This window comes from Mustelus asterias, unplaced genomic scaffold, assembly GCF_964213995.1.
Source record: "Mustelus asterias unplaced genomic scaffold, sMusAst1.hap1.1 HAP1_SCAFFOLD_2525, whole genome shotgun sequence".
NCBI classification, from domain to species: Eukaryota; Metazoa; Chordata; class Chondrichthyes; order Carcharhiniformes; family Triakidae; genus Mustelus; species Mustelus asterias.
Genome location: NW_027592470.1, coordinates 19,369 through 38,361, shown reverse-complemented (window position 1 = coordinate 38,361; position 18,993 = coordinate 19,369). Strand labels below are relative to the sequence as shown.

The window sequence follows — 18,993 nt, the reverse complement described above, 5'->3', positions numbered from 1 at the left end:
TTCCCCTGCCTGTTCTTTTCATTACTGCCGAGGAGGACAGCATTCAGCGCACTCGACCTACGTTGCTGCACGGATAGCTCGCAGCACCTCTGCCTCCTGCGGCATCATCTTCCACACGTGTGTCTCTCCTGGACTGTGTGTGGGTGTCGTGAGTAACTGGTGGGGACTATACAGTCCAACTGGATCAGTATCTACGAATGTGTTACGGAGGATGAGTTTCCCCATATGTGCACCAATGGTTATAGATCAGAGCTCACTGTTTTATGTCTGTTAATGATATGTGTTATTAAATTTATTTTTGATATTCCGACTTACAGTACTGACATTTATGGGTAAACAGGGAATTAGCCAAATCAACATCAACCGCTAGGAATTCGGGATCCTGTTGATTGAATATTTAAATAGTAGCCCCATATAGTGGTCATCAGGGGGTTACAACTATATTTCTCCAAGTTGCCTAATATCCATGCCTTTTTCAAAATAAATACTGATGAGAAATATTCGTTTAGGATTATATTGTGCTGGAGTATCAGTCAGGATTATATCATGCTGGAGTAGAGGCTAGATTATGCTGTATCAGTCTAGTGCTGGAATATCAACCCAGATATTCAGCGCGTTGGCGACCGGTGCTCCGGCCCCGGCGGCGGGGCACCGGCGTATCCGTTAGGAATGGGTTAACAGACCTTAGGAACAAAAGAGTTGTCAGGGAGAAAATCGGACCTCTCAGGGACAAAGGAGGGGAATTATGCTTAGAACCCAAGGGAATATGGGAGATCCTAAATGAATACTTTGCATCGGTATTCACGAAGGAGAGGGGCGTGTTAACCGGGAGTGTCTCGGAGGGAGGTGTTGACCCGTTAGAGAAAATCTCCATTACAAGAGAGGAAGTGTTAGGTTTTTTAGGGAACATTAAAACTGACAAAACCCCAGGGCCTGATGGCATCTATCCTCGACTGCTCAGGGAGACGAGAGATGAAATTGCTGGGCCTCTGACGGAAATCTTTGTCGCTTCTTTGGACACGGGTGAGGTCCCTGAGGATTGGAGGATAGCGAATGTGGTCCCGTTGTTTAAGAAGGGTAGCAGGGATAACCCTGGAAATTATAGGCCGGTGAGCTTGACGTCCGTGGTAGGGAAGTTGTTGGAGAGGATTCTTAGAGACAGGATGTATGTGCATTTAGAACGGAACAATCTCATTAGTGACAGACAGCATGGTTTTGTAAGAGGGAGGTCGTGCCTTACAAATTTGGTGGAGTTTTTTGAGGAAGTGACAAAAACAGTTGGTGAAGGAAGGGCCGTGGATGTCGTCTATATGGATTTCAGTAAGGCATTTGACAAAGTCCCACATGGCAGGTTGGTTAAGAAGGTTAAGGCTCATGGGATACAAGGAGAAGTGGCTAGATGGGTGGAGAACTGGCTTGGCCATAGGAGACAGAGGGTAGTGGTCGAAGGGTCTTTTTTTCCGGCTGGAGGTCTGTGACCAGTGGTGTTCCGCAGGGCTCTGTACTGGGACCTCTGCTATTTGTGATATATATAAATGATTTGGAAGAAGGTGTAACTGGTGTAATCAGCAAGTTTGCGGATGACACGAAGATGGCTGGACTTGCGGATAGCGAAGAGCATTGTCGGGCAATACAGCAGGATATAGATAGGCTGGAAAATTGGGCGGAGAGGTGGCAGATGGAGTTTAATCCGGATAAATGCGAAGTGATGCATTTGGAAGAAATAATGTAGGGAGGAGTTATACAATAAATGGCAGAGTCATCAGGAGTATAGAAACACAGAGGGACCTAGGTGTGCAAGTCCACAAATCCTTGAAGGTGGCAACACAGGTGGAGAAGGTGGTGAAGAAGGCATATGGTATGCTTGCCTTTATAGGACGGGGTATAGAGTATAAAAGCTGGAGTCTGATGATGCAGCTGTATAGAACGCTGGTTAGGCCACATTTGGAGTACTGCGTCCAGTTCTGGTCGCCGCACTACCAGAAGGACGTGGAGGCATTGGAGAGAGTGCAGAGAAGGTTTACCAGGATGTTGCCTGGTATGGGGGGTCTTAGCTATGAGGAGAGATTGGGTAGACTGGGGTTGTTCTCCCTGGAAAGACGGAGAATGAGGGGAGATCTAATAGAGGTGGAGAAGATTATGAAGGGTATAGATAGGGTGAACAGTGGGAAGCTTTTTCCCAGGTCGGAGGTGACGATCACGAGGGGTCATGGGCTCAAGGTGAGAGGGGCGAAGTATAACTCAGATATCAGAGGGACGTTTTTTACACAGAGGGTGGTGGGGGCCTGGAATGCGCTGCCAAGTAGGGTGGTGGAGGCAGGCACGCTGACATCGTTTAAGACTTACCTGGATAGTCACATGAGCAGCCTGGGAATGGAGGGATACAAACGATTGGTCTAGTTGGACCAAGGAGCGGCACAGGCTTGGAGGGCCGAAGGGCCTGTTTCCAGTGCTGTACTGTTCTTTGTTCTTCCAATTAAGCCCTAATTTGATGTCAATTATTCATTAGAAGTCACTGATATATAAAGGGGTCAGAGGTAGCACTATTTTGTTGGTGGAGAATTGTGTGTGAAATTGGATCAAAGAAATAAAGGTATTTTATGAAGAAGCAGGATTCGTGTCTCCTTTATAGCAACTGAGAGGCTCAAACAGTGGTTGCAGAGAATGGTTGTTGGTTCCAAGTAAAGGGCTACCAGTTACAACTTTTTTGGAAAAAAAATGAAGACTGCACTCAAATTCTAAATCAGCAAAGGAGTGAGTAGGAGACATCAAAATGGCTGAACTAAGAATAAAAACGTCAAGATATGACTATCCACCATTATTTTCAGAAACTTAACCTTATGACCACTGGAGAAGTGAAGTCATCATGTGGACTATTGGTAACTGCTTTGGGAAAAAGGAAGCAAGGTATGGCATTGGCTCTTTCTTTACCTTATAGAAGTAAAATCAGACGCAGTGTGTTTTCTGAATTGGAGTTGGAACATTTGAACTCAGAAGAAGATCTGGATAATTTCTTAAACTTCATGGGTAAGATTTATCAAAAGGATGACTTATTAAGTGCGTATGAACCCTGGTCAGAATTTGATAGATTTCAGTGATCAGAGGAAGAGTATGTGATGGAATTTAGTAGACTATATAAAAGGCTGCAAAAACACCACCTGGAATTTTCGCAGTCCGTGTTGGCGTTGAAGTTACTGGACAGTGCTAAAGTGACCAAAATGGATAGGCTCCTGGTTTGACAGGAGTTAAGTTTGCAGATAATACTTTATTCGATCAAATGACAGAGGCCTTAAAAAAATTTCTAGGGAAACATTCTATCCCTACGGCTCTTATGACACAAATGGGTCAGTCAGTGATAAAGCAGAATATGGAAGATACACTATTAACAGGATGGCAAGATCGTACAGGCACAAACAGGCTACGAGAGTATGACAAAAGATTGGGACCCAGAAATTATGAGGACGGAACGCCCTTTAATACCTGTAGCAGGAGGAAGGATATGGAGAATGGTAACAAGAAAATGAACCCAGAAATGCCCAGGGTATGATAAGTCGGTGTTTTTGGTGTGACTCTGAATTTCATTATGTTTTCAACTTTTCGAAACGATTTAATAGTGTTTGAGCTACATATGACATGCAAGAATCGGAAGTGGGAAACGATAGTGACCAGAAAGAAGGCTTTGTCCTATTAACAAGAAGCTCTACTCCTATAATGAGAGTTTTGGTTGCAGAGTCCTTTATTTGTGCCATATAAGACAGTAGCTGCACATCTACTGTGTATGGAATTGACTGGTTAAAATGTTACCTGGACTCTTTAAATGTTGAAAATCGGAACAAGGTTAAAGAACTTGAAAGTTCCACAAGTTTCAGGTTTGGGGATCATAATACCCTGAAGTCACTGAAAAAAGTGGTGACCCCTTGCAATATTGCTGGAGTGAATCATTTCATCAACACAGATGTTGTGTCAAGTGAGATACCTTTGCTTCTAAGTAGACTGTCGATGAAGAAAGCACACATAAAACTGGGTATGGAAAATGATACGGCAACAGTTTTTGGAAAAACAGTGGACTTACAATTTACACAGTCGGGACACTATTGTATTCCGTTAATGAAAAATAACTTTTTGGGGGGGAATAGGTTAAGGAAGTGTTATTAACATCCAGAAATGGGACTTCAGCTGATTAAAAAGCTCATTGTATTGAAACTGCATAGGCAATTTGCGCATCCATCTCCTCGGAGGCTGAAACATTTATTAAAGAATGCAGGGGTAAGAGATGAAGATGATACTAAGCTGATAGAACAGATCTGAAGCAAACAATATATTTATTTTGCACTTTGTAGATTTAGCGACCAGGTTTAGTCAATCAACCATTGTATGTAGTAAAGAAAAGAGTAATCCTGGATCACATCATGGAAAAATGGATAGGGACAGGAATGGGGCCGCCGGCAAAGTTCCTTACGGACAATGAGGGGGGATTTGATAATGGTGAGTTTAGGGATATGTGTGAAAACATGAATATCATAGTCATGAATACGGCTGCAGAAAGCCCATTTAGTAATATGATGTGTGAGAGAAACCATGCGGTAATAGACGAGATGCTCTGGAAAATTTTAGCAGATTGACCAAATTGCAAGTTAAATTCAGCCTTAGTATGGGCGGTACATGCAAATAATTCGTTGCAGATGGTTGGGGGCTATAATCCCGATCAATTAGTATTTGGTAGGAATCCTAGAATTCCTTCCATTTTGAATGACCAGCCTCCAGCTTGGGAAGGGGCTACAATTAGCTCTGCCTTTGCTGAACATTTAAATGCATTGCATATAAGTAGAAGAGCATTTTTAGAAGCAGGAGTCTCTGAAAGAATTCACAGAGCTTTAAGGCACAATGTACGGCTATCAAACACTGTTTTTCAGCAAGGAGACAAAGTATGCTAAAAGAGAGACAATTTTAATAAATGGAAAGCCCCAGGGAAGGATGTAGGCACAGATGGCAAAACAATTGTTTTGCAACATGGTAATCCGACAATTAGGGTACGTTTAGAAACATAGAAAAACTACAGCACAAACAGGCCCTTCGGCCCCACAAGTTGTGCCGAACATATCCCTACCTTCTAGGCCTACCTATTACCCTCCATCCTATTAAGTCCCATGTACTCATCCAGGAGTCTCTTAAAAGTCCCGATTGAGTTTGCCTCCACCACCACTGACGGCAGCCGATTCCACTCGCCCACCACCCTCTGTGTGAAAAACTTCCCCCGAACATTTCCCCTGTACCTACCCCACAGCACCTTAAACCTGTGTCCTCTCGTAGCAGCCATTTCCACCCTGGGAAAAAGCCTCTGAGAGTTCACCCGATCTATGCCTCTCAACATCTTATATACCTCTATTAGGTCTCCTCTCATCCTACGTCTCTCCAAGGAGAAAAGACCGAGCTCCCTCAGCCTATCCTCATAAGGCGTGCCTCTCAATCCAGGCAACATCCTTGTAAATCTCCTCTGCATCCTTTCAATAATTTCCACATCCTTCCTGTAATGAGGCGACCAGAACTGAGCACAGTACTCCAAGTGGGGTCTGACGAGGGTCTTATATAGCTGCATCATTATCCCCGGACTCCTAAACTCAATCCCTCGATTGATAAAGGCCAGCACACCATACGCCTTCTTAACCACCTCCTCCGCCTGCGGGGCCAATTTTAGAGTCCTATGGAACCGGACCCCAAGGTCCTTCTGATCCTCTACAGTACTAAGAGTCTTTCCCTTTATATTGTACTCCTTCATCCCATTTGATCTGCCAAAATGGACCACTACGCATTTATCTGGGTTGAAATCCATCTGCCACTTCTCCGCCCAGTCTTGCATCCTATCTATGTCCCTCTGTAACTTCTGACATCCCTCCAGATGATCCACAACCCCACCAACCTTCGTGTCGTCGGCAAACTTACCAACCCATCCCTCCACTTCATCATCCAGGTCATTTATGAAAATGACAAACAGCAAGGGTCCCAGAACAGATCCCTGGAGCACCCCACTGGTGACCGACCTCCATTTAGAAAAAGACTCAACTATACCCACTCTCTGCCTCCTTTGGGCAAGCCAGTTCTGGATCCACAGGGCAGCAGCACCTTGGATCCCATGCCCTCTCACTTTTTCTAGAAGCCTTGCATGGGGGGCCTTATCGAAAGCCTTGCTAAAATCCATATAAACCACATCTACCGCTTTCCCTTCGTCAATGTGTTTAGTCACATTTTTGAAGAACTCCACCAGGCTCGTAAGGCACGATCTGCCTTTGACAAAGCCGTGCTGAGTATTCTTGAGCATACTAAACCTCTCTAAATGCTCATAAATCCTGTCCCTTAGGATCTTCTCCATCAGCTTACCAACCACTGAGGTTAGACTCACCGGTCGGTAATTTCCTGGGCTATCCCTATTCCCCTTCTTGAAAATAGGAACCACATCCGCAATCCTCCAATCCTCCGGCACCTCTCCCGTCTCCATCGACGACGCAAAGATCATCGCCAGAGGCTCTGCAATCTCTTCCCTCGCCTCCCACAGTAACCTGGGGTACATCCCATCTGGACCCGGTGACTTATCTAACTTGATGCCATTCAAAGATTCCAGCACAACCTCTTTGTTAAAGTCCACATACTCAATCTTTTCAGTCCACCGCAAGCCCGCAGTACATCCACCCAGGTCCTTCTCCTCTGTGAAAACCGAGGCAAAATACTCATTAAGCACCTCTGCCATTTCTACTGGTTCCGTACAGACTTTCCCGCCTTCACCTTTTATAGGCCCTATTCCTTCACGTCTCATCCTTTTACTTTTCACATATTTATAGAAGGAGGAAGTGTTAGGTTTCTTCGAGAATTTAAAGACTGACAAATCCCCAGGGCCTGATGGAATCTATCCAAGGCTGCTCAGAGAGACGAGAGATGAAATCGCTGGGCCTCTGACGCAAATCTTTGTCTCGTCACTGGACGCAGGTGAGGTCCCAGAGGATTGGAGGATAGCTAATGTGGTCCCGTTATTTAAGAAGGGTAGGAAGGATAACCCGGGTAATTATAGGCCGGTGAGCTTGACGTCCGTGGTGGGGAAGTTGTTGGAGAAGATTCTTAGAGATAGGATGTATGCGCATTTAGAAAGGAATAAACTCATTAACGATAGTCAGCATGGTTTTGTGAGAGGGAGGTCATGCCTCACTAACCTGGTGGAGTTTTTTGAAGAAGTGACCAAAATGGTTGATGAGGGAAGGGCCGTGGATGTCGTCTATATGGACTTTAGTAAAGCGTTTGACAAAGTCCCTCATGGTAGGCTGGTGAAAAAGGTTGGATCTCATGGGATAAAGGGGGAGGTGGCTAGATGGGTGGAGAACTGGCTTGGTCACAGAAGACAGAGGGTGGTAGTGGAAGGGTCTTTTTCCGGCTGGAGGCCTGTGACTAGTGGTGTTCCGCAGGGCTCTGTATTGGGACTTCTGCTGTTTGTGATTTATATAAATGATCTGGAAGAAGGTGTAACTGGGGTGATCAGTAAGTTTGCGGACGACACAAAATTGGCAGGACTTGCAGATAGTGAGGAGCATTGTCAGAAGCTACAGAAGGATATAGATAGGCTGGAAATTTGGGCAAAGAAATGGCAGATGGAGTTCAATCCTGATAAATGCGAAGTGATGCATTTTGGTAGAAATAATGTAGGGAGGAGCTATATGATAAATGGAAGAACCATAAAGGGTGTAGATACGCAGAGGGACCTGGGTGTGCAAGTCCATAGATCCTTGAAAGTGACATCACAGGTGGAGAAGGCGGTGAAGAAGGCATATGGCATGCTTGCCTTTATAGGACGGGGCATAGAGTATAAAAGTTGGGGTCTGATGTTGCAGATGTATAGAACGTTGGTTCGGCCGCATCTGGAATACTGCGTCCAGTTCTGGTCGCCACACTACCAGAAGGACGTGGAGGCTTTGGAGAGAGTACAGAGGAGGTTTACCAGGATGTTACCTGGTATGGAGGGGCTTAGTTATGAGGAGAGATTGGGTAAACTGGGGTTGTTCTCCCTGCAAAGACGGAGGATGAGGGGAGACTTAATAGAGGTGTATAAAATTATGAAAGGCATAGATAGGGTGAACGGTGGGAAGCTTTTCCCCAGGTCGGTGGTGACGTTCACGAGGGGTCATTGGTTCAAGGTGAAGGGGGGGAGGTTTAACACAGATATCAGAAGGACATATTTTACACAGAGGGTGGTGGGGGCCTGGAATGCGCTGCCAGGCAAGGTGGTGGAGGCGGACAACACTGGGAACGTTTAAGACTTATCTAGACAGCCATATGAACGGAGTGGGAATGGAGGGATACAAAAGAATGGTCTAGTTTGGACCAGGGAGCGGTGCGGGCTTGGAGGGCTGAAGGGCCTGTTCCTGTGCTGTATTGTTCTTTGTTTGTTCTTTGCCTCAGGGTTCTCCTTAATCCTACCTGCCAAGGCCTTCTCGTGACCCCTTCTGGCTCTCCTAATTTCCTTCTTTAGTCCCTCCCTACATGCCGTATACTCATCTAGATCCCTATCTTCGCCAAGCTCTCTGTGCCTTTTGTACGCTTTCCTTTTCTTCGCGACTAGGTCCCGCACAGCTTTCGTGCACCACAGTTCCTTTAACCTACCAACACCTCCCTATCTGCTCGGAACGTTGTCCTGTAGAACTCTAGACAGACAGTCCTTGAAAAACTGCCACCTCTCTTCAGTACATTTCCCCGAGAATACCTCCTTGCAATTTACTCCTCTAATTTGCTGCCTTATGTCTTCATATTTCCCCATACTCCATGTAAACGCTTTCCTAGTTAGCCTGATGCTCTCTTTTTCCAATGCAAGCATAAAGGAGATAGAGTTATGATTGCTATCCCCAAGATGCTCTTCCACTGAGAGATCTGACACCTGTCCAGGTTCATTGGTCAGTATCAGATCAAGTACCGCCTCTCCTCTTGTAGGCTTGTCCACATGCTGTGTCAGGAAACCCTCCTGAACACATCTAACGAACTCCTCCCCATCCAATCCCCTTACTCTAGGGATATTCCAATCTATATTTGGTAAATTAAAGTCTCCCATCACAACAACTCTGCTATTACTGTATCTCTCCAGGATCTGTTTCCCTATCTGCTCCTCCACCTCCCTGTCACTATTGGGCAGCCTATAGAAAGCTCCCAGCAAAGTGATCGACCCCTTCCCACTCCAAACTTCCAGCCACAGAGACTCTGTAGACAATCCCTCCACAGCATACACCTTCTCTACAGCTGTGACACTATCCCTGATCAGCAGTGCCACTCCACCCCCTCTCTTGCCTCCCTCCCTGTCCTTCCTGAAGCATCTGAATCCCGGCACCTGGAGTATCCAGTCCTGACCCTGAGACATCCAAGTCTCTGTAATGGCCACCACATTACACTTCCAGGCATCGATCCACGCTCTGAGCTCATCCCCTTTATTCACTATACTCCTGGCATTAAAGTAAATACATCTCAATCCTTTGGTCTGAGCTCTCCCCTTCTCTATCCCCCGTCCATCCTCCCTCTTGCACTGTCTATAACCCTTCTCTGTTTGCGAGCTAACTTCCTCGCTCCCAGTCTCCTCGTCTCGATCCCCTCCCCCCAACCTATCTCGTTTAAACTCTCCCCAGTAGCCTTAGCCAACTTTCCCGCCAGGATATTGGTCCCATTCATCAAGGATAATAAGTACAGATTACAAACTTGCGAATTTAGAAAGAACAAACATGATGAGGAAACAGGATCATCTGATACTCACGCGTTTCAAAAGTATGAGAACCAGTTAGCTGAAATACAGGGTATCTGTAGAAGAACACAATACATCTGATGAACTAGAACAGGCCATTTTTCCGAAAGGACAACTGCCCAAGTTGGTACAAAAGTGACATCCTTGCCTGAAGGATCCAGTCAATGGAAGGATGCAACTGTCATTAGTAGAGCAGGGAAGGCCACTGGAAAGTATAAACACTGGTTGAATGTATAGAACGAATGTATAGAACATCTCCCACTCCACCTGACGAAGGAGCAGCACACTCCGAAAGCTAGTGGCATTTGCTACCAAATAAACCTGTTGGACTTTAACCTGGTGTTGTGAGACTTCTTACTGTGTTTACCCCAGTCCAATGCCGGCATCTCCACATCATGAATGTATAGAATACAGGGGAGGCCATCAAGACCAAAAATGGAGGGCACAGAAATGTAATGCCAGTTCAGAAAATAAGTCCGATAGTGAACGTGATCACAGGAAGATATCGAGAACTATTCCCACAGCAGGAGGGAAAGATCAAGCAGAATGCTACTAGGGGTAGAAGCCCACATGCTCGTGAGATTTTGGTCGCCTCCAGTAAATTAAATGAAAAAGTTATAAAAGATGCCAAGCAGCAAAAATTGCATAGTTGGAGTGAATTTTGGGATATACACGGAAGTACCAGATAGGGGACAAGAGCTCTATCTCACAGATAGATTTGCATGTAAAAGGTGCTTCTTGATGGAACTTATAAGGCAAAGGCCAGGCTTGTGGCAAGGGGATTTGAAGAACACTTAGAAGATCAGGATTTAAGGGTGGATTCACCTACGGCAGGAAAGGTTATTTTAAAGATCTTCTTGGCTCTGTTAGCTACAAAGGCGTGGGAATGCAAATCTATAGATATAAAAACAGCCTTTTTGCAGAGGCATCAACTTCAGAGAGACATTTTTCTCCATCCTCCTAAAGAGGCAGCTAACACAGAAGTACTCTGGAAGTTAATTAAGTGTGTATCTGGGCTAAATGATGTGTTTAGAGTTGGTATTTTTTGGTAAAGTCGGTTAAAAGCAGTTCCTGCAATGTTTTATTGCCACTATGAAGGAAATCTTTGTGGTATCTTTACGATGCATGTGGATGATTTTCTTGTGGGGTGGTAGTAGTGATTTCAAAGCTATTGTAATCTCTGGGCTGAGGAAGGAATTCAGGTTTGGAAGTCAGGCTTCAGGCGCTTTCAAATATATTGGTCTGGAAGTCGGACAGACTGAGTCAGGTGTCACTTTACATCAGCAATCTTATTTGGGGAGTATCAGCCCAATCGCAAATAGTCGTGGTAAGGCTTCACAAAAGGACACGGTGGTTTCGAAGACAGAAAAAGAGGAAGTTTGGCAACTGAAGTTTGGGCAACTAAATTAGCTAGGTAGACAGACTAGATCGGACGTTAGTTTTGATGTCCTAGAGTTGAATATGAAAATGAATGATCCTACAGTGGAAGGCATAATGAGAGCAAACAAAACGTTGGCCAAACATTGGCAGGACTGTGTTTTGAGGCTCCCGTTTTTAGGTGATCTTTGGCACCTGAAACTCATAGTTTATAGTGACGCATCCTATGCCAATTTGTGTGATGGGGTTTCAAGCGCAGGAGGTTTTCTAATATTTCTTTTGGGGGAAAATTGAAAATGTTGCCCCCTTGTGTGGGAAACAAAGAAAATAAGGAGAGTGGTTAAAAACACTGGCCGCTAAATTTTATAGAGGCAGTGGATATGGCCTTCTTCATATCCAAGATAGTAACAGAAATGAGGAGATTCAGGTAAAATAACCATTGAGTGTCACGTTGACAATAAATCCCTGTGGGAAAATGTGCACTCCACAAAAAGTGTAAATGAGAAAAGATTGAGGATCGACATAGCCAGCTTAAAGCAGATACAGGACAAAGGGGAAATATTAAAAATTAAATGGTCGATAGTAGCTATCAGTTGTCCGATTGTTTTACTAAGAGAGGGGCTAGTTCGGAAAAACTTTTGGACATTATTAATGAAGGGCGTATCTTTCTGTGAATGTATGTTTTTTTTAAAAGAGAAAGGGGAAATGGAGTGTTTTGTGTTTTCTGTGGAAAATCAATATTCAGCAAAATATATTTTTTCCCTCCAAGGGGAAGGGGAAACTGTTAGGAATGGGTTAACACACCTTCCAATTAAATCCTAATTTGATGTCAATTATTCAATAGAAGCCACTGATATTTTGTTGGTGGAGAAATCAGATCCAAGAAATAAAGGTTTTTTAAGAAGAAGCAGAGCCCGTGTCTCCTTAACTATACAGCAACTGAGAGGCTCAAACAGTATCGGCCCCGATTATATTGTGCTGGAGTATTAGCCCAGATTATATTGTGCTGGAGTATTAGCCCAGATTATATGCTCAATTCTCTGCATTAGGGCTTGGATGCACAACCTTCTGACTGAGGAGGAGTTTGAGAGGGACATGTATCACTCACTGAGGATATTAGACAACTGCCATTTGCACTAATGTGTCTTGCACAGTGTGACTCTCAGTCAGAAACAGACCGTTTACTAATCTGACTTTGCAGGAATGCTCCCGCTTCCTCTCTGTGACCACCATGTGATTGTTATTGTAATACACATGTAATACTGTTATTGGTAATGCACTAAAGCAAATCTCACCCATTTCTGACAGGCCATGAGCATATTATTACTGCCACAAAACATTACTGAGAGCTTGAGGAGCCTGACGAATATGGTGGATGAAGTCTGGTACTACGCAGGAGACAGGTCCACAGATGTGAGTAGCACAAGTGGATTGTGTGTTACAGAAGCTGTGCTGAACTTGGGAGGGAGGCCAGACTGGGGGATGGGGGAGGGATTAGACTTAGAGAGCGAGGGGGTAAATCTGGGGAGTGTGCACAGCTTAGCATCTAACGTTGGTCTGGAGTTCAGGCTTACCGGCTGACGCTGGTCTGGAGTTCAGGCTTACCGGCTGACGCTGGTCTGGAGTTCAGGCTTACCGGCTGACGCTGGTCTGGAGTTCAGGCTTACCGGCTGACGCTGGTCTGGAGTTCAGGCTTACCGGCTGACGCTGGTCTGGAGTTCAGGCTTACCAGATCACAGCTGCCCTAGAGCCTCAGTCTTGTGTGAGGAGATTCCACAATGGTGAATATCAGAGCTATCAGTGGTCCTCATTCAGGTCCACTCTCATTCCTTCATGTCTGACTGGAAGCTGGGCTGATTTCCTGTCTGGTCAACCAGTGGGACACAGTATGTGGGGAACAGTGAGTTTGCAAGCTGCAATCATCTACAGCTCAGCTAAGCATTAACTAGGGTGAGAGAGTGAACCTTCGAGTGACAATAACAGTTCTTTGTTGCTTCCTGGGCAGTCTAAGTGGTACACAAAGCGAGCCATTCTAGCAGGAATCTACAACAGTGCAGAGCTGGTGCTGCTACAGGATTCCTCTCCGGATTATGAAGACACTTGGAACTTTCTACAAAACCGTGTTATTGATGCTGTCAACATGGCTGACTCTGTCAAACAGGTCAGTTTGACACTCAGTCGCTTGAGCGACAAACACACACACTCACAGGCATCCCCTCACCCCCAACACGCACCCCACCCCTCCACCCCCACCACGCAACTCGCCCACACGCAGCACCCCCTCCACCCCAGGGACACACCGCCCCCTCAACCCCCAGGCATACCCACTGCCCCCCCGGCACCGCCACACATCCCCCTCCCCTCACCCACCCCCCCACACCCACACTCCCCCACGCACACCCACCCAGCCCCACCTCCCCACGCACACCTCCACGCCCACGCACCTCCCTGTGCCCCCACGTGACCCCGTGCACACATGCACCCCACAGACCCCGCCCCACCCGCGCCCCCCCACACCCCTTGACTCACCCCCCGCGCGCCCATGCGCAGTCACGTGCCCACCCCACACCCTGCATGCCACCCACCCCCCGGCCGCCCACCCCGCCCTGCCCTTGCCCAGCTCTCTCCCCCCCACCCCAGCGCGGCCCCACCCCCTGCCTCGCGCCCCCCCCCCGGCCTGCCCCCCCCCGGCCCGCCCCACGCGCGTGCCCCGCGGCCCTCCGCAACCGTGCCACCACTCCTCCCCGCCCCCACGCACTCCGGCCTCCCGATGCACCCTGGCCCCCCAGGCAACCCCGACTCTCTCTCTCCCCCCCCCCCCCCCAAGGCAACCCTGGCTCCCCCCGCCCCGAGGCACCCCCAACTCCCCTCCTCCTGAGGCACCCCCAACTCCCCTCACCCTGGCTCCCCTCCCCCCCCGGCACACTTGACTTCCCCCCCCCCCGCCCCTCCCCCCGGGCACCCCCGCCTCCCCTTCCCTCCCCCCCCCCCCCCACTCTCCAGGCACCCACGACTTCCACCTCCAGGCACCCTCAGGCAGTCATCCTACAGTGCAGAAAGAGGCTATTTGGCCCATCGCGTCTGCACCAACTACAATCCCACCCAGGCCCTATCCCCATATCCCCACATATTTACCCACTGATCCCTCTAACCTGTGCATCCCGGGACACTAAGGGCAATTTAGAATGGCCAATCAACCTAGCCCGCACATCTTTGGACTGTAGGAGGAAACCGGAGCACCCGGAGGAAACCCACACAGACACGGGGAGAATGTGGAAACTCCACACAGACAGTGACCCGAGTCGGGATTCGAACCCAGGTCCCTGGAGCTGTGAAGCAGCAGTGCTAACCACTGTGCTACCGTGCCGCCCCTAAGGCCCCCAACTCCAGGTCCCCGCCCCCCCCACCCCCACCCAGGCACCCCCGCCTCGCCCCCGCACGCCCGCGTGCACACCCACATCCCTGTGGCACCACCCTCTGTGCACTTTCACTATTCTTCTCACTTGCAAAGTCGTCCAGCAGCCTTGCTGGGCATTTATGATTGGAATACTGCACACTGACATTAAAGACATCACACATTCAGGACTATTCACAGTTCACACTCATCACTTTCTTCCAGACACACCCTGTCTTTCTTCCAGACACACCCTGTCTGAACGCTCTCACTGTGGGTTTCTGGGGTCACTCACTAATCAGATTTTCTTTTGCAGGTGAGATCAACAGGCAAAGCTCTTTTCCAGGGTGTCGTTGGAGCTGCGGTGACAGTAAGTGAAATATCCAAACAATATCCAAACAACCGTCCAAAGATGTGCAGGTTAGGTTGATTGGCCATGCTAAAATTGCCCCTTCGAGTCCTGAGATGTCTAGGTTAGAGGGATTAGTGGGTGGGATATGGGGATAGGGCCTGGGTGGGATTGTGGTCGGTGCAGACTCGATGGGCCGAAGGGCCTCTTTCTGCACTGTAGGGTATCTATCTATCTATCTATTAATCTGCCTGATTCATGCTATTGTGCCCCAAGTGTCCGCTGTGGTACTGAGTCACGCACACTGAGCTCGAGGGCTTCAGGCTAGATCCTGCACATGAGGAAAACCTGAGCTATGATAAATCGGCTAGGATGAGAACCCTGTATCTAGCCAGCCACCAGTGTTGGAAAGTGTGTACGAGAGGAGTGCAGCAATGATGCCTGCTGCTGTTGAATTGCTGATTGACACCTGCTCTCACACTTCAAGAGTGGCTACTTGGGCAATACTCTGAAGGCAATCTGGTGGTCTTTCCCAGACTCCACCCCAGTGACAGACACAACCTTCAGGTGACTGCCTCCACGTAGTCCCCCTTGCTTTCCCGGGCTAATGATTATTCCCTTTTTCTGCTTGAACAGCTGAAGAACCTGAGTGGCATTACCATGAATCGATGAGCGGTCTATGGATATCAAGATGAGCAGCGATTGGGACTGGCACCTTTGAATTCCTTTTTCAGCAGTAGCTGCACTCTGTGTATGTGTGTGTGTGTGTGTGTGCACGCACGTGTGCCAAGGTGGGAATTCTGTTATATGTAGAGTGCTGTGTTAAAGAGTTAAAATAAAGAGCAATCCAATGAGAAAATAAATTATCCTGTAAAAATGCTGTGCAGGATGATGGTCACTGAGGGTTCAGCTTATACTACCAACAGTTACACAGAAACTAAAAGCAGGGGTAGACCATTCAGCCCTTCAACCCTGTTCCGCCATTCATTTTGACCATGGTTCATCATTGAATTCAATATCCTGATCCCCCCCTTCCCCTCATATTCCTTGATCCCTTTAGTCCTGAGAGCCAAATCTAATTTCTTCTTGAAATCAGATGTGTTGGCCTCAACTACATTCTGTGATAGTGAATTCCACACATTCACCACCCTCTGGGTGAAGAAATATCTCCTCATCTCACTTCTAAAAGTTTTACCTCTTATCCTGGAACTATGAGCCCTAATTCTGGACTCCCCCACCATTTGGAACATGCTTTTTGAATCTACCCTGTCTAACCCTTAGAATTATATAAGTTTCTATGATATCCCCTCTCACTCTTCTAAATTCTAGTGAATATAATCCTAACCGACTTAGTCTCTCCTCATATAATAGACCTGCCATCCCGGGAATCAGTTTGGTAAACCTTCGCTGTACTGCCTCTATAGCAAGGACATCCTTCCTCAGATAAGGACACCAAAACTGCACGTGATACTCCAGATGTGGCCTCATCAACACCTATACAATTGTAGCAAAACATCCCTATCCCTATAATCAAATCCTCTCGCTATGAAGGCAAACATACCTTTTGCCTCTTTACTGCCTGCTGTAACTCCATGCTTACTTTCAGCAACTGATGCACGAGGACACCAAGGTCTCACTGAGTATTCACCTCTCTCAATTTGCACCGATTCAAGTAATAATCTGTCTTCTTATTATTGCTACCAAAGTGGATAACCTCACATTTATCCACATTATAGGAAGGGTGGAGTCACAATGTTGGGGGTTTCTTACAGGCCTCCCAACAGCCAGCGGAAGATAGAGGAGCAGATATGTAGGTAGATTTTGGAAAGATGCAAAAACAATGGGGTTGTTGTGGCGGGTGATTTTAACTTACACTATATTGACAGGGACTCACTCCTAGGGGCTTGGATGGGACAGAATTTGTAAGGAGCATCCAGGAGGGTTTCTTGAAACACTATGTAAATAGCCCAACTCGGGAAGGAGCCATATTAGACCTGGTATTGGGAATGAGCCCAGCCAGGTGAACGAAGTTTCAGTAGGAGAGCATTTCGGGAACAGTGATCATAATTCCGTAAGTTTTAAGATGCTTGTGGAAAGGATAAGAGTGGTTCTTGGGTGAAGGTGTTAAATTGGGAGAAGACTAACTACAACAACATTAGGCAGGAACTAGAGAGTGTAGATTGGGCGAGGCTGTTTGAGGGTAAATCAACATCCGACATGTGGGAGTGTTTCAAATGTCAGTTGATTGGAATTCAGGACCGGCATGTACCTGTGAGGATGAAGGATAAGTGGCAAGTATCGGGAACCCTGGATAACGAGAAATATGAGCCTTGTCAAAAAGAAAAGATTCATAAGGTCTAAAAGGCTTAGGACAGATGAAGCCCTTGAAGAATATAAACAACATAGGAGGGAACTTAAGGAAGCAGTTAGGAGGTCTAAATGCAGTCATGAAAAGTCCTTGGCAAACAGGGTTAAGGAAAATCCTATGGCATTTTATACGTACGTAAAGAGCAAGGGGGGTAGCCAAGGAAAGGGTTGGTCCACTCGAGGATAGTGGAGGGAATCTATGCATGGAACCAGAGGAAATGGGCAAAATAATAAATGAATACTTTGCCTCAGTATTCAGCAAAGAGAGGGATTTGATGGATGAGGAGCCTAGGGAGGGTGTGTAGATATTCTGGGTCATGTTAATATCAAAAAGTATTGGTATTGGGTGTCTTAAAAAGCATTAAAGTAGCTAAGTCCCCAGGGCCTGATGGGATCTACCCCAGAATACTGAGGGAGACGAGGGCGGAAATTGCTGGGGTCTTGGCAGAAATCTTTGTACCCTCATTGGCTACAGGTGAAGTTCCAGAGGACTGGAGGATGGCCAATGTTGTTCCATTGTTTAAGAAGGGCAGCAGGGATAATCCAGGAAATTATAGACTGGTGAGCCTCAGATCAGTGGTTGGGAAATTATTGGAAAAGATTCTTAGGGACAGGATTTACTCGCATTTTGAAACAAATGGACTTATTGGTGATAGACAGCATGGTTTTGTAAAGGGGAGGCCGTGTCTTACTACATCACGTTTTTCAAGGAAGTGACGAAGATGACAGATGAGGGAAAGGCAGTGGATGTTGAATACATGGCCTTCAGTAAAGCCTTTGACAAGGTACATCATGGTAGACTGGTATGAAAGGTGAAGTCACATGGGATCAGAGGAGAGCTGGCAAGATGGATACATAACTGGCTTGGCTACAGAAGATAAAGGGTAGCAGTAGAAGGGTGCTTTTCTGAATGGAAGGCTGTGACTAGCAGTGTTCCACAGGGGTTCAGTTCTGGGACCTTTGTTGTTCGTAGTATATATAAATGATTTGGAGGAAAATGTAGCTGGTCTGATTAGTACGCAGATGACACAAAAATTGGTGGAGTTGCGGATAGCGAAGAGGATTGTCAAGAGTTTACAGCAAGATATAGACCGGTTGGAGACTTGGGCGGAGAAATGGCCAATGGAGTTTATTCCGGTTAAGTGTGAGATAATGCATGTAGGAATTATACAGTAAATGGTAGAACCCTTAGGAGTATTGACAGGCAGAGCGATCTGGGCGTACATGTCCACCGATCACTGAAAGTGACAACACAGGTGGATGAGGTACTCAATACGGCATGCTTGCCGTCGTTGGTCAGGGCATTGAGTATAAAAATTGGCAGGTCATGCTGCAGCTGTACAGAACCTTAGTTAGGCCTCATTTAGAATATTGTATACAATTAAGGTCGCCACACTACCAGAAGGATGTGGATGCTTTGGAGAGGGTACAGAAGAGGTTTACCGGGATGTTGCCTGGTCTGGAGGGTATTAGCTATAAGGAGATCTTGGATAAACTTGGTTTGTTCTCACTGGAATGACGGAAGTTGAGAGGTGACCTGCAAGAGGTTTACCAGATGGAGTGGCATAGAGAGTAGATAGTCAGATGCTCTTTCCTAGGGTAGAAAAGTCAAGTATGAGGGGACATAGGTTTAAGGTGTGTGGGAAAAGTTTAGTGGAGATATGCAAGGCATTTTTTTTATACAGAGGGCGGTGAATGTCTGGAACACGCTGCCCAGGGAGATGGTGGGAGCAGGTACAATAGTGG

At 46.8% G+C, this 18,993-nt stretch overlaps 1 protein-coding gene across 1 annotated transcript in view; it reads left to right on the top strand.

Annotated features, from left to right (window-relative positions):
• Positions 1–16,626, top strand: part of coq9 (coenzyme Q9 homolog (S. cerevisiae)) — a gene marked incomplete at its 5' end in the record, with an annotated part of 30,726 nt that extends 14,100 nt beyond the window's left edge. The window contains 4 exons of the mRNA XM_078207626.1: positions 12,446–12,550; positions 13,143–13,298; positions 14,848–14,901; positions 15,517–16,626. Coding sequence (XP_078063752.1) covers positions 12,446–12,550; positions 13,143–13,298; positions 14,848–14,901; positions 15,517–15,552 — 351 coding nt within the window. The remainder of the gene's footprint in view (positions 1–12,445; positions 12,551–13,142; positions 13,299–14,847; positions 14,902–15,516) is intronic.
• Positions 16,627–18,993: the final 2,367 nt, after the last annotated feature.